Source organism: Melospiza melodia, chromosome 3, assembly GCF_035770615.1.
Source record: "Melospiza melodia melodia isolate bMelMel2 chromosome 3, bMelMel2.pri, whole genome shotgun sequence".
Classification (NCBI taxonomy): domain Eukaryota; kingdom Metazoa; phylum Chordata; class Aves; order Passeriformes; family Passerellidae; genus Melospiza; species Melospiza melodia.
Window position 1 is genome coordinate 108,352,275 of NC_086196.1, and position 14,354 is coordinate 108,366,628.

Below are 14,354 nucleotides of genomic sequence, written 5' to 3' on the forward strand. Positions count from 1 at the left end.
CCACTCATGCTAACACAATTTATTTGCTTCATTAGGCACACAGGAGTGGGTAACAAGACACATCTGTTGTGTTTAAATCCCTGTCAAGTGATGCTAATGGTCTTTATGGGGATTTATGCCCCAGGTTATGTGGAATGTGTACAATCTAATCTGTGTCACTGTAAAATCTAAACCAGTAAAAGTCACTGTACAAGTCCTTCTTATCTCTGTGTTATCACCCAACAGAGTAAATAATCAAGCAGGGGGCTCTTACAGTAGCAAAATCTCCCACAAGCTTTCCTATAAAAAATGAGCAAAAAGAAAAGAAGTAAGTTTAATTAATCAGTAATAAAAATCTGTCCTTAGAGCCACTACCTGAGTCCTTTGCCACAAGCTTCCATATAAAATCTCAGCACAATTTCCTGCAAGTTACAGGTTCTCAGCATTTCTTGGCTGATCTGGCTCTGGTATGAGGCACTGGCCCTGTCCCAACCCTCCTGCAAGGAATCTACAAAACCTCTGCTGACGCTACATGGAGGCTAAAAGCCACGGAAATTCTGTTTGCCTTCCCTTTGCTGTAAACCAAAACAAATCTTTCACAGGAAAACCAAGTGTAAGGCAGCAGTTCATACTTTGTTTCTTCAAATATCCCTAGGAAGACAAGCCCTAATAGCATGTGAAGGATATACAAATTCTTTGAAAACCCAGTTTTCCTGGTTACTGTCTCTTATTCTTTTTTTCCTTCAAAATAATTTTGTTTTCCCCCTACCACTTTTCACTGATTTCTTCTCTCCCCTGTTGGCAAATTTATTTTATATACTCTGCTAACAGAGCCTTTATTTCCCTACCCAGCTACAGTATAAACCTTCCCTTCAACTTTTCAATTTTCTCCTAAACCTTCTCTTATCAACCAAGCTGATAACCAGGTTCTATACCTAAGTCATATTTTAATATGAAAAAGTGACTCTCTACTAAGAGGATGGATGTCAGCCACCCAGAATTACACTTACCCCAATTCTGTTAGAGTGGCAAACCTTCTGAGAATGAGGAGATGGTGTTCAGTTATTTGCACACACAAAGCTCCAAAAACTGAGGAGATGGTGCTCAGTTATTTGCACACACAGCACTGTAAAAACTGAGGAGATGGTGCTCAGTTATTTGTACACATAACACTGTAAAAACTGAGGAGATGGTGCTCAGTTATTTGTACACATAACACTGTAAAAACTGAGGAGATGGTGCTTAGTTATTTGTGCACATAAAGCTGTAACTGGCCAATCAACAGATAAATCCTGTTACCACTGAAGGACAGAACTCTTGATATATCTCACTGACTCAAAGTAAACGATTCACATAACAACTGGAAGAAAAAGAAATCATTAAATTGCATTAACAAGCATGTTAAAGTCTCATAACACTTGAGAGCTTCCCATCTAATCCTGCATCATTCTGCTCAAAACTGGGTTGCAAAGACTGTCCAGCTGCACAATTACCACTGTGAAACATTGTACCTGTAATGCCATAACCACCAATTCCTTTGGCTACTTTTTCTATATTCTGCTTTTAATTTACATTTTAAGCAACAACAGCAGTTACCCCAACCTTGCTAGTAACCCTAGATTTGTTACCAGCTTTGTTTTCTTTTAGGCTTCTTTCTTTTCACAGCACTTTCTGTATTGTCCTTCACAGGTGAATGGCTGCAGTTCCCCTAAACCAAGTCCTCTCAGCCTCCACCTCAGTCAAATCTCTCAAATGCCACAGCATTTCCAGAGGTCAATTCACAAGCAGAAAAGCATAGTGTTCATTTCTACAGAACTGTAAAGAGTTTTTAATTAAAAAAACCCAACCCAACCAATCAACCAAAACAAAAAATCCCCACAACTCGAATTCAAATCACCTCTTGTTTTTTTTAGTGTAACAAGCCTGTCTTCCATAACTTGTTCAGGTGGAGCCCTTTGAAATCGCTCATTGCAGGCTTGTGCTGTTAAGGCTCAGGAGCAAAGTAAGACAAAAATGGGTTATCTGTCAGGTTTGGTTTAGCCTATTAGAAACTTTAGGCAAGAAAATTTATTATGGCTGAAGACTGAACAGGACTACTCTGGCACCTACCTGTCTGCTGATCCTTTAGGACATGTAATTGTGTCTTTGAGTATAAAATTGACAGCATTCAAATTTTATTTCTGTGTATTTCACTTGCTCACCCTTCCTTTATAATTTCAGCAGCTATTGCTGTCCACTGTGTCATTTCCTCTTGGGCTGTACCTGCTTGTGCCAGTGGCAATGGTTACTCACCACACACAGGGTTTACAGAACACATCATTGCAGTGTCCCTCCTCACCACTTATATTCCATAAGCTTCTTTTAAGCTCAAAATAGAACTAGTAGCACAAGTAGATCATAATTAAAGTTGTATAAGATATTACATTGGTTTAAGTGGAGTTTGATAGTAAATTCTGCTCCTATCAGTCTTCATAATTACTGGTACCAAATTCATACATAAGATGGTTTTCTTCTCATATGTACCTTAGGTAGAAAACTCTGCACCAAAAAGAAGAAAAGAAATTGACTGGAGTCTTGTATAGATACAAAAACAAATAAAAACAAACTACAGAAATCCTATGCTGGAATCCAAACCTCCAAAAAAAAAAGATTAAGCACGTAAGAGGAATAAAGCATTTATGAATTTACATTTTACAATGGCATGAAAGAGTGAATTTATGCCAAAATTTCTATATGATGTCAGTAGAGAAAAGCACTTTTAGAATAAAAGCAGGCTAATACTGTTCCTTTAGCTTTTTTAACAACAAGACCATTTTCAAATCTGGCTATTACAAACCCATATACTTGATCTTCAATTTTTCACTCACTACACAGTGAAGGGTCCTTCACTTCCTCAGACCATGAAAGCACCACTGAGGATCCAACCTCAAGCATTGTATTTCAGCACAAACTATTTCAGGACAGGCACATTCCATGCTGTTGTTGTGCAATCTGGAAAGCTGCTGATTTATATTTTTTACAGAACTGTATTGAAATATCTTCAACTACAGGGCTACGCTGAGGTCACAATTAAAAAACCATATAAAGATGACAACTTTTCAATGTATGCTGTAGTGTAATAGTGAAAATTAACTGAGGCCATTAAAAAATTTTTATTCTTTTCAATGAAAGATTGGTACTACAATCAATATAACCATTTCATCAGTCAAGTATGTCTGTTATAGGCAGGCACAATATTACAAAACAGGCAAGTACAATGCCTGATTAAGCAAATACAGTCTGAATATCTATTCATCCACTATTTCTGAAAACAGAATTATCAAATATCCACCAGGGAAAAGGATGAACTATTTTAGTTTCTCTTTGGCATACTTATCAGGACAATGAATCAATTACAAAAGTCTTCTATTGCTGCCAGTGCTGTGAAGGAAAAAGGACTGAGTGGAAGGTTTCACGTCAGAACTCGCTTTTAGGACTTGGGCAACCTGGCTCACATAGCCAAACTGGTGACAAATGGCAGTTCATCTGCCAACGCTTCACGAGGCAGACAAGGATTACATTGTTTTACACTGCAGGTTTGTTCAAGGTATCAAAAGAGTTACAGTAAATTTCTGCACAGTACATACATATTACACACAGTTATAAATACCCATGCTGCAGCTGGACACCAGGAAGTTGCTTTATCAACACCAAAGCTCAGTATCAGACCTCCCACCAGCCACTTGATACACATTGCACTTCCCATCCAGTAATATGTTCATTTCTGTACCTCTCTTAAAAATAGATTTAAAGCAGAAGTGAAGAATAATATTGAATCTTTCCATAAACTTTGTTTTCTTATTTACACTGTAATATTCCATTATACATAAAGACTGCGGAACGATACATTATCTTCATATAGCTTTTTGCAATACATACAGCTTGGAGCTATTAACATCTTGGTTTGGGAACACAGATATGACCTATAAGACTATTTTAAAAAAATTGAGCCTTAATTTTGCTCTAGTTTGTTTCACTGAAACCATTCTTTGAACAAAAAAAGAATCCTCCTTACTGGAGAGGAAAAAAAACAACTCATGTTTAAATCACCTCTGGATTTCCTTAAACCACTAAGAAACTTAAAAACCATAATAATTTTTTGCATAATTATAAAGCCACTTCAAAGGCCTGTTACTTTTAAATTTAGAATATGAATGACAATTGTGACCGTATCTTTAAATTATTTTTTCTTAACTTTTGGTTATCTTTCAACACAGAAAAATGAAAATGCAATCATTAATTATACATGATCTTTGCACAACTGGGGAGTGTTCCTATTTTATTTGTGGGACAAAATGAACATGCACACAACCCCCATTCACAGAGTGAGAACATAAACTACAGCAGCACTTGTCTCAAGTTGTGATGCACATGGTTGCAATACGGAGTATAAAACCAAAGCAGAATTTCCAACATCTGTTAAAACACAAAAAAAACCCTTATTGTACAAAGTCATTCACATTCTCTGCAATGAAGTGAAGAATCAGCTGCTTTCTGGACTCTCCAGCCTGCAAACCCCTCCTTCTATTGCCACGGACTGTCCTGCCACAGCTCCAGGAGGAAGTCTTGAAATGTGAGTCTGTGGAGAAGTCAAGAGAATATTATGGACTGAGAAAAGGCAAAATTATGCAGGACAGTGTAAGCTTTTAAGTATTGAACAATTAAGCTCTTCCCTCACTGAAGTCTGAGGACAAACTACAAAGCAACTTGAAAAGCAACTGAGATTCTGTTTCTATTTTGTTTGCATTAATGTTTAACACATGAAGAGAAAGACCAGGACAGATGCATAGAAAAGGCAAACTGGATGAATCAATGTACTGAAAGTAGAAAGAAATATCCAGAGTGAAGAGAAAAAGAAAATACTTATGGCATTTCATGGTTTATAGATCTATTTCTTAGGGTGATTCAGAAGTCTTTACTACCACATACAGAAATACACCTTTGAGAAACCTCAGACAGAATTAAATACTTGACAAACTAACACTTCAGAGGATAAGGCAACTGCAGTGATCAGGATGCAAATAAGCAATTTTGCTGCATAAAATACCTACACATCCACCTAAAAACTCCAATGACTTCCTGTTGCCACCTACCAAAAAAAAAATCAACCCAAAACACAATTGTGTTTCTGCCAATAGGCATCTTTTTCACAGAAAATTTGAAAAGCCTTTGAGAAGGCACTGGAACATTTCAGCCAGGAAGTGGGTACATTTGTCTGTGTACACAAGACTCCAGTTTATAACTGAATTGTAACTCAGTGACCCTAAAAATCTGTTAATGATCCTTTATATACTGGGGTATGTTTTATTACTGATGGGCAAAAGCATCTGCTTATGAAAAGATATTCTGACTTACTGTTAAGAGCAATGACATTTTATTTCCCTTTGCACATGTTTTTACACTGTGAAAACTGCTCATGTTGTATTAAATTAGGAACTAGAAATTATTCCTACTATGGTAAAAAGCTCACAACATAACATTGCTGGCATTTAGAAACTACAGCTTCCTCTAAGTGCAGCCCAGCACATATTTGATTGTACTTACATTATCTCATTTAAAAGATTGATCAGTTGCAAAATGTATAACTTGCAATAAGGCAATGTTTGTTAACACTGTTAAGGGGCTGTCACAAAAGTCCAAATGTAAAAGTTCAGTAAGAAAAATTTGCATCAATTGAGCAGAAAGTGATTTGAGACTCTAAACTCAGCTCATTACATTGAAGAAACATTTTGTGTCTTGAGCAGCTTTTAAAAATTCCTTTATTGATAAGGGCGGGGGGTGGGCATCCTGCTGCCTGCACTTAGGTGGCCTTATTTTCAGTTAAACCACAGAATAAGATTAAATTTACAACATTTCAATGTTTTCATTTTATTGCTAAAACTTGATCTCTGTCTTTCCTGCTTGATATATGAACATATTCTGTGCTTGATATATGAACATGTTCCTGCTTTCAGAACAATTTCAGTTACAACTGTGATTTACCACTCCAAGAACAAAATAATCTGTTCAAATCTGTTACAGTTTCCCTCAAAATGTAACTGGCAATTTTTCTGTAGATGTCATTTCATAAATTAAAAAAAATTAAAGTAACAAAATCAAGTGGAAAAAAGATATTTTTTTATTCTATGACTGACAGATCAATGATATTTTCCCGGGTCTGTAAAAATTTCTAAATGAAAAGGATGACAGTATAAAAAGAAGCATTGTTTGATGGGCTTGGTAGCAAATTTGCTTCCTCATAGGAAGAATGCCATTGGTTAAGTGAGGTACTGCAATCAGAGCAAACCAGTAAATTAATCCTAATGAGTTTTTGAGCAAGGGAAGGAAAATGTACAAGAGAGGATAAGCAGGTGGTCACTATCTATTAATACATTAGCAAGTATCCATGCTTAAATAGCCACCCAAACCACATTTCCTATAGAAAACCTCATTTCCTATGTCAGGAGGAACACACTTCCCATACACAAGACCCCAAACCACTGTACACCATCATCTGAAGATTTCCATTTGCAGAAAGACTGAAACCACTTATAACAAAGCATTTCTTAAAGCCTTTACTTGCATCCTGTTTATTTGCATACTTTCTATGATGGAGTAAATACAGATCTGGTTCACACTGACTACTTGTTATTACTTTCACCAATGGCTGCCTTGTGTAGAACAAAACTGAGACAGATCTAAGATGATAATGTTTAAGATGTTCCTTAATAAATAATTTGAAAGGGTAACATTGCCACGTCAAGACAACTGTAGAAAACTCCCAAATGAATTCTTACATTTGTATCTCCCTTGTTCTTAACCATAAGAACAAACTCCAGTAAATAAAAAGAAACATCAAAGAACACAGAATATTTTTAAATTAACCACAGTACTTATTTGTAAATTCGTTACATTTTTATATCCCAACATCATATTTTACATTAAGTCCAGATTGTATAGTCAATTAGGTTGAGAGTCTAGAAACTTAAAAATAAAAAAGCAAACAAAAAAGAAGAACACGGGCAAGGTTTTAATTGAACTCAATCAGTCTGTGAGCTTTACAAGTTGAATGAACCCACACCTGGAAGAAATTGTGCCTGGGACCACAAAAAAAAAAAGAAAAGAAATATTTTTCCTGAATTAATCCTCCACTTAACTCCACAGAAGACTCTCTTTGAGGAAAGTGCATGTCAAAGAATGGTAGATTAGAAATGATGAGTTATCCACATGTTCAGCTTCATATATAGGCATTTTACAGTCCCAAGAATATTCTGATTTGCTTTGCCTTCCCAGAGAAAAGCAAGGTTGGTGAGGGTCCAGCAGGAGATGAGGTACCAACATCTGGGACACCAGTCAGTCACCAGAGATTTTCACTGCAGCTTTGAGGAGGAACCTCTTGTCCACAGTTCCACAGGAAAAAAGGTAAATGCTAGAAGAAACATTTGATCTTTTGCTTCCTAATCCTCTATAAAGCCCAAAAGAGCCAACCAACCTTCTGATGCTGATTCTCTGTGTTCTTGCTACCCAAACACTCAGTGTTTCCCTCTTTCCCTCCTAACCAAATCAACTTCATGAAACTACTGACCCCAACCCCAGTGCTGCAGACACTGGAATGTTACTCTCCCCCAGTGCTTTCTGATGCACACTGCAAAGTTCCCTGCCTAAAAAACTAATAGCTCTTTCTGGAATTCATGGAATACAACACCACAGGAACAATATATGGTTTCATCTTTTTGACTTCTATTACTTCACGTCTTGTAGACAAGGATTCTGAAACAACCTTGAGACCAAGGAATATGAAAACTATTTTCTTTTAAAGAATTAGTCTCCTCCATCTATTCACATAAAAGTATCAGTTTGTCACAACCACTTAGAGATTTTTTCTGTCATTAAAAACATAAATACAATATAAAATGAATATATAAAATTTCAGCCAAGAGACAGTGCTGCATGAGAAAGCTGAAATCAAACACTGCCAAGAGGACAGAGTACAACTACCAGATGGCAGCACATTCAGTTCTTAAGCAAATCTAGAGAGTACTTCATGTGTTTAGCACTCTTATTACACACTCAGGATGTGCTTTAGACAGAATAATTTATAAAACAATTTTTTTCCATTCATTACACTATAGAGATGAAATATAATGAAAGACCAAAGGTACAATATCCTTAAGGAAATTGCTTTCTACAGCTTTGCTCCCTGAAAAAAAAAGTACCACCAAACTCACATATTCTTTGGAAATTTGGAGCCTTCTAGCTGGGTACACACTTCCACCATGAGAACCATCTGACCACACATTCTGAATTTATTTTCTAAGCAGTTAAGAGCCCATTTTGGCAGCAACTCTGCTGCTCTGTCTCCCGGTAATCTCTCCTCCACCATGGCTTGTATGCACACCTGTAGTACAGCAGGGGAAGGTGCCCCACTAAATACTGGCAACTGCTGTTATCAGAAAATCCATGTGAATCTTGTTTGGTGAAATCATAAAAAAGAAAAAAATGGGGAACAAATAGAAAGAGAGGATCCAGAATATTGTCCTTGCTGGGAAACAACAGAAAGACACAGTGATGGGGTAATTCTGGTCTCACTACACTGAAAAGAATTATTTTACATACAGGTTGATCAGGAAGTTAAGAGTTTTCCAAGCTCAAATTCATTCTGTGGGTAAGTATATCACTATTAACTATTTATGTATTTAATTAAATCATACCTATATCAAGACAGCCTAAAGACACATACCAACAAATCATCTAATCAGCTCAGCATGCCAGAGTTTTGTAGAGGTATTCTAAAACTCTGTCATGAATCTTCAAATGTGATTTGTATCACTGTGAATTGCAGGGCTAAGGTTATTGCATTTATATCTGCATAGCTGCACACACAGTCCCATCTTCCCTTTTTCCCTCTCTCAGCCAAATCCAGGGAGAGTTCCAGAACTGCTGGCTTTATGCAAGAACCCAACCCAAAAAGTGAATTTCTCTTCTCATATCACAGCCAGTTAACTTCCATGAAGGTCTATGATCCAAACATTTTAACTGGTATCTTAGCACAAATAGGTTTCTATTTGTTTCCAACAAACAGAAAAACCTTTTTATGAGAGAACTGGATGCAAAGAGTAGTTTTCAAATGAAAATTTCTGACTGATTTCCCCAGTCTCCAGACAAGCATGAAGATTAAAGGAATAAGAACAGTGACATATACTTCTCCTGCCTCATGAAGTTACAAGAGTGTCTCTGTAGTCTGAAATGAATGACTGAATTATTGGACTTTATATTTCTGCTCACTAAACAGGCTTGGTAAATTTTTCCACTAATTTTCAAATTAGAATTAGGATTCTTCCAAGATATGTTTCTTCACCCCATGAGCACTGGAAAGCTGCCCTTCTCCTGACAAAGGGCTTTCACAGACCTTTCACTCACAAAGTCAAATACAGAAGCTCACCCTGAGAAAACCAACAGCAATCACTACAATCAGTGTTTGTCACATGTATCACTTCAAACACAGAGGGAAGGACTTTTGCTACATTTTACAACATCAGTAAAGGCGAGTAAATCTGATGATGACAGCTTACAGCTCCACAGGAAAAGTGAACTGGAGATGGTCTCCCTGTCCACCATGTTTATGTTTGCTCATAGTGACAGATGAAATTAACTGTCAAGATAAAAATTTCTGTTTGAACATTGCAACCACAACATTTGGTGTGGACAGGAGCTGCTGCAAACACAGCAATATGCAACACTCCCCTCTAATGCTGCACTGTGTCTTGCAAAGCTTTGGGAATTTGGTTCATTTTAGAATGGAAAGAACAGCCTATGTAGCTTTGCATTATTAAAACCTGCCATAACATAAAGCTTAGCAGTTCATGTTATACTAACTGAACAGCTGCCAAAAAGAGATTTAAACTGGCAACTGAATTGGATTATATTCAATATTGCAACTGGGCTTTTTAAATTTGCTGTCTTAGTCATCCAGCTGTTAGAAGAACTAAAATCTATGAGTCTGAACTACTACTCAAAAATATTGCAACATTTACAGTCTGCAATGCTTATAAAGATCATATAGCTGATTTATAAATACTAAGAAACATAGTAAGCTGATAAGTGATTTTAAATACTTAAATAAATTACCAGAAGTGCATTTTGGTGGTATTGAGACTGGATCCTGCACTAGGAAAAAAGGACTTTGACTTCAAATACTATTGACAACAAAGTGAGGAATTACCTATCTTCAAGCAGAAAAATCAGCCACCAGCAACTACTCTCAATCACCACGACAAGACACTGCTCAGATTCAGGAAAAAGTATCTCAGCCACTTACACTTTCTGCATACAGAATGCTGCAGGGCTTGAGTAAACAAATACTCTGCAGACCCTGACTGAGATGAAAGGGTCCCTGTCTGACTTTGCACAGATACACAACATGGAATCAAGGAAAGGCTGCCTACCCATAGCCAGAACCTTCAAGAGATGTCGCTGTATGAGAACTCACATTGCAGGCATACACTGCACTCTCATTTGAGATTGAAGAATTAATTTATTTTCCTTTGAAGCATCCTCCATTGAGCAAGCAGACATGGAACAAGAAGATATGAAGTCTTTGTAACCAAGAAGAGTCAATTAACTTGTGCAACCGAACCATTATCACCCTTCCTTCCCATTCATCATTTTAATCTAAAATCACATTATGGGTGAATTGAGGAATTATTTCTTCCCACCCCAGATTACATGGGAGAGGGTCTGCAAGCCCTTTGTGCAAACTGACACTCAAATTGCTCTACCAACTGCTACATAAACTGTTAAGACCTAAAGTACTGCACATCATCCATGACAGGATGGACAGAGCTGCAAGAAGCAACACCTTAGAGGAGAGCTACCACCCCAGTGGTGACAACAAAAATGCATCAGCTCTCAGAACATAACCCAGTCAGTTCAGGAGAATAGGAAATGATAACTGAACCCTCCAGAATAATGTTAGAGAAGGGAGAGCCCTGGTAAGAGTGTGACCTTTTTAGCTGATGCTATGAACAGTTGTTAGATCTGTTATGGATCTGCAAAAAAACCAAAGCATCTGGAAGGTTGTTCTGAAGACCAACTAGCATCTCAGAAAGAGAAGAAAATTTGGACAGGGAAAAAAAAAAAATAACTGCTTAAATTCATATCAAGTAATCCATGAGTCAACAACACAATCACAAAAAAAAAAATCTCCTCAGTTCTTGCAGTTATTTAACCCCCCAGTCCTTCACTCTGGAAGTCAGAACCTTTTGGATGCAGCAGTTACTGCTACAAGAGGAGCTGTGTGAACACAGAGGGAACCCACAAACTAATATTTTCTATCTGCTTCTATGCATTCTCATAGCTGCAGCCAGAAACTTCTGCTGCAGCCCAGAATATTCCAACAGCCTCAGGAATGGATAGAAAGAGTTGAGCATCAGCTACTGTGACAATTCTACCATCACAGAGGTGGCAATACAAGACCTCTGCTTCAAGAGATTTTGGGACGCCCATTCATCTTCCAAAGAACAGGGCTGATGTTGAAACAACCTGTCACAGTATTTTCTCAGGAAGGTTTGGTTCCAGAAACTCCTAAAACAGAGTGTGTCTGCCCCTTAAGCTCATGATAACTGAGGCTCCCAAGCACCAGCTTGGGTTAGTAGGCTGGTGCAGGGTAGTTCAAGAAGTATAGGAAAGAGCCAAAATACTGAGATGAAAAGATCTGTCACATCCAATTTATGACAAATGCTGGCACCAAGTGATTTTGAAGCTTCTTGTGTTTAGAAGGATGACAAGAAAAAAAGAAAAGCACAGCTGAACCCGCTAAGATGTGCCTTGACTAGCTGTTTGTAGCCTCAGAATCTGAGGGAAGCCACTGGGACACCCACTGTGCAGGTGCTGGAGATGACACTTCCAGAGTTACAAGCAGTGGAGGAGCTGAAATAGTTCCAGCATCCAGAAAGAGCTGATAGGACACACAAACAGAGGTGATTGTGTCAGCAATGAGGTGTGAACTTAGTTCATCTGGCAAGACTGTGCAGGATTCTTAAAGCAACATTCACCCAAACACTTTAATCCAACAGGAAATTATGACTTTTCTAGGCAAAAAAAAAAAAAAAAAAAATCTGGACACCTTTCCAGAAAGTATGTTAAAATCAAGCCACTATTACTGCACAGCTCTTGCAGGCTCAGCCATTTGGTGCTGGTGAGCCAACATTCAGGCAAGGTGAGAGGCCAGCTGCAGAACCCAGTCCTGACTAAACAGGGAGCAAACAAACCCCTGGTGCCAGGGTACTTCCAAAACAGTGCTTGGAGAGCTCATGCTGTAGAAGCCAGAAGCACCAGCAGGTCAGAGTGTACAAACCATTTCAAGTCTCTGATTCCACTTTTCTGTCCCACTCCTCTTTTAAGGAGCTGCTGACAGATAACTGTGCTCTGTCTTGAGCACACCAGCGTCTGCAGGTGAGCTGCACCAACCCTGTTTGCCTTTGTCATAAAGACATCCTGTACCTCCACAGTTTCCAGCTGGTGTTCAGAACCACCATTTGTTAGTTCCTACTATGAACTGTATTAATCTCCCATGCCCAAAGAATCACACTAAGATAGTAAAGCAGGTTCCTTTTATCTTTAGTATCTACCCCATTATGATTCTAATATTAGTCTAGTAAAAAACTGAACCAGTTCAAAATCAGGCACTGTGACAACCCCTCAGTTTAAGAACAAAACTCAAGTCTTAGACTGATGAAAGAAATAAAACCTGAATGTCTTTACCACCCTAGAAAAACAGGAAAGCAAATATTTCCTTACAAGCTGCTGCCTAATCATTTTGCTATGGTCCTCATAAACAAGTGATATTTTATACTTTTATGAACTCTTATCCCATTATTCTTTCATGGCAAGCACTCAAAATTAACTGTAGCAAAACAGTCACTCTATTAAAGAACAGAGATTTTTTTTTTCACTTGCAATACATTGTGTTCTATTTCAAGCCCAGTTTTCCATCTATAACTTAGTCCTAGTTGTAGCAGAACAAAATTCCAGCTTTTATGACAGAAGACTTTTTTTGATCAATAGAAGTCAGCAGCAAAAGCGTTTGTGGTTTTTCTCTGGAAAGCATTTGTGGCCACAGACTCAAAGAAGGAAGAAAGGGAGGGGGATTAACTCTTCAGCGAAGGTCAAAAACATAATTTAAAAGTGATCCAAGAAGAGCAGCTGTGTCTGTCAGCACAATCAGGATTACCAGCTGGAGAATTTACCAGCAGTATGAAAACAATGCACACCAGATGTCAAACATTGCAACTGTGAGTAGGAAAGCAACTCTGGGCACGGCACTGTCATGCTAATACTCATTGCCAGACAGATTTCATATTTAGCATTTATTTATTAATTAGACACTACCAGGAAGAAACAATAACATTTTGAGCTTCACATTGTAAGTCACAGGCAGGTGTGCACACTGGAAACATTTAACATCCTTTATTCTCAGTTATTCTTTCACTGCAAACACAAGACAACAATTTTAAAGCTAACTAGCAAATACTAGAACATCTGTGCCTGAACTTGCTTTAGTTCCACTCAGTTCAATCTGAGCTTTTAACTTCAGTTTGGACTTTTTTTCAACTAAATCTGAAACAAATATTAAGAAAAGAAGTAAAACCACACTTTCATCCATATATAGATATCTGGGAAGAACTGTACCTAAGTTATTCAAAAATGAAGCAAATACTTCACTTACACCTCTACCAGCACTTCCTTCATCAGCTGCTTGTTATCTTGTCTTTCTGGGGCATTCTTGTCTTTTTTTTCCTGCCCATTTTACATGCTGAAGATGAACTCATCCATTCCAGTACTTTAAACAGAGTGTTTTATCAGTGTTGCTGGGTAAAATACCTGACGTTGATTTTCTTCTTTATATATGCATATTCTTATATATATATATATATTCTTGTATTACCTTGGTCACATCCCCTCTGCATGAATGTCTACAAGAAACCATTGCAGTCTCTGCTTGTAGCTTCTCCCATGTTCATTCCTGTTCTCCAAATACTCTTTCTCCCTTGCATGCTCTTTTCCTAAGAATGGATGGTTCATCCACTTGATTAATCCCTACTCCTTGATCATGATATGACAGAATTCTCCAGTTTTCACTGTTAAACTCAAATTTATTGTAATATTTCTCTCATTAAAAATCAATTATAAGGCCCCAAGAAACTGAAAACATGGATGGTAATGTTGTAATTATTTATCACAGAGGGTACTCTAGGAACTTGCTTGAAGTTTGTTTTATATCTTCCTGGGTGATGCGATTACTTTATCCAAAGGAAGACATGCCCTCAGAAAAATATGGTACCAGCATAACTGAATCA

General features: G+C 37.6%; 1 protein-coding gene across 3 annotated transcripts in view; it reads right to left on the reverse strand.

The window, feature by feature from the left end:
- Nucleotides 1–3,112: 3,112 nt before the first annotated feature.
- Nucleotides 3,113–14,354, reverse strand: part of TASP1 (taspase 1) — a 79,422-nt gene continuing 68,180 nt past the window's right edge. For all 3 annotated transcript variants that reach the window (XM_063152538.1, XM_063152539.1, XM_063152537.1), the window contains exon 14: nt 3,113–4,597. In XM_063152538.1, the coding sequence (XP_063008608.1) occupies nt 4,502–4,597 (96 nt within the window). In that variant the 3' untranslated portion in view covers nt 3,113–4,501. The remainder of the gene's footprint in view (nt 4,598–14,354) is intronic.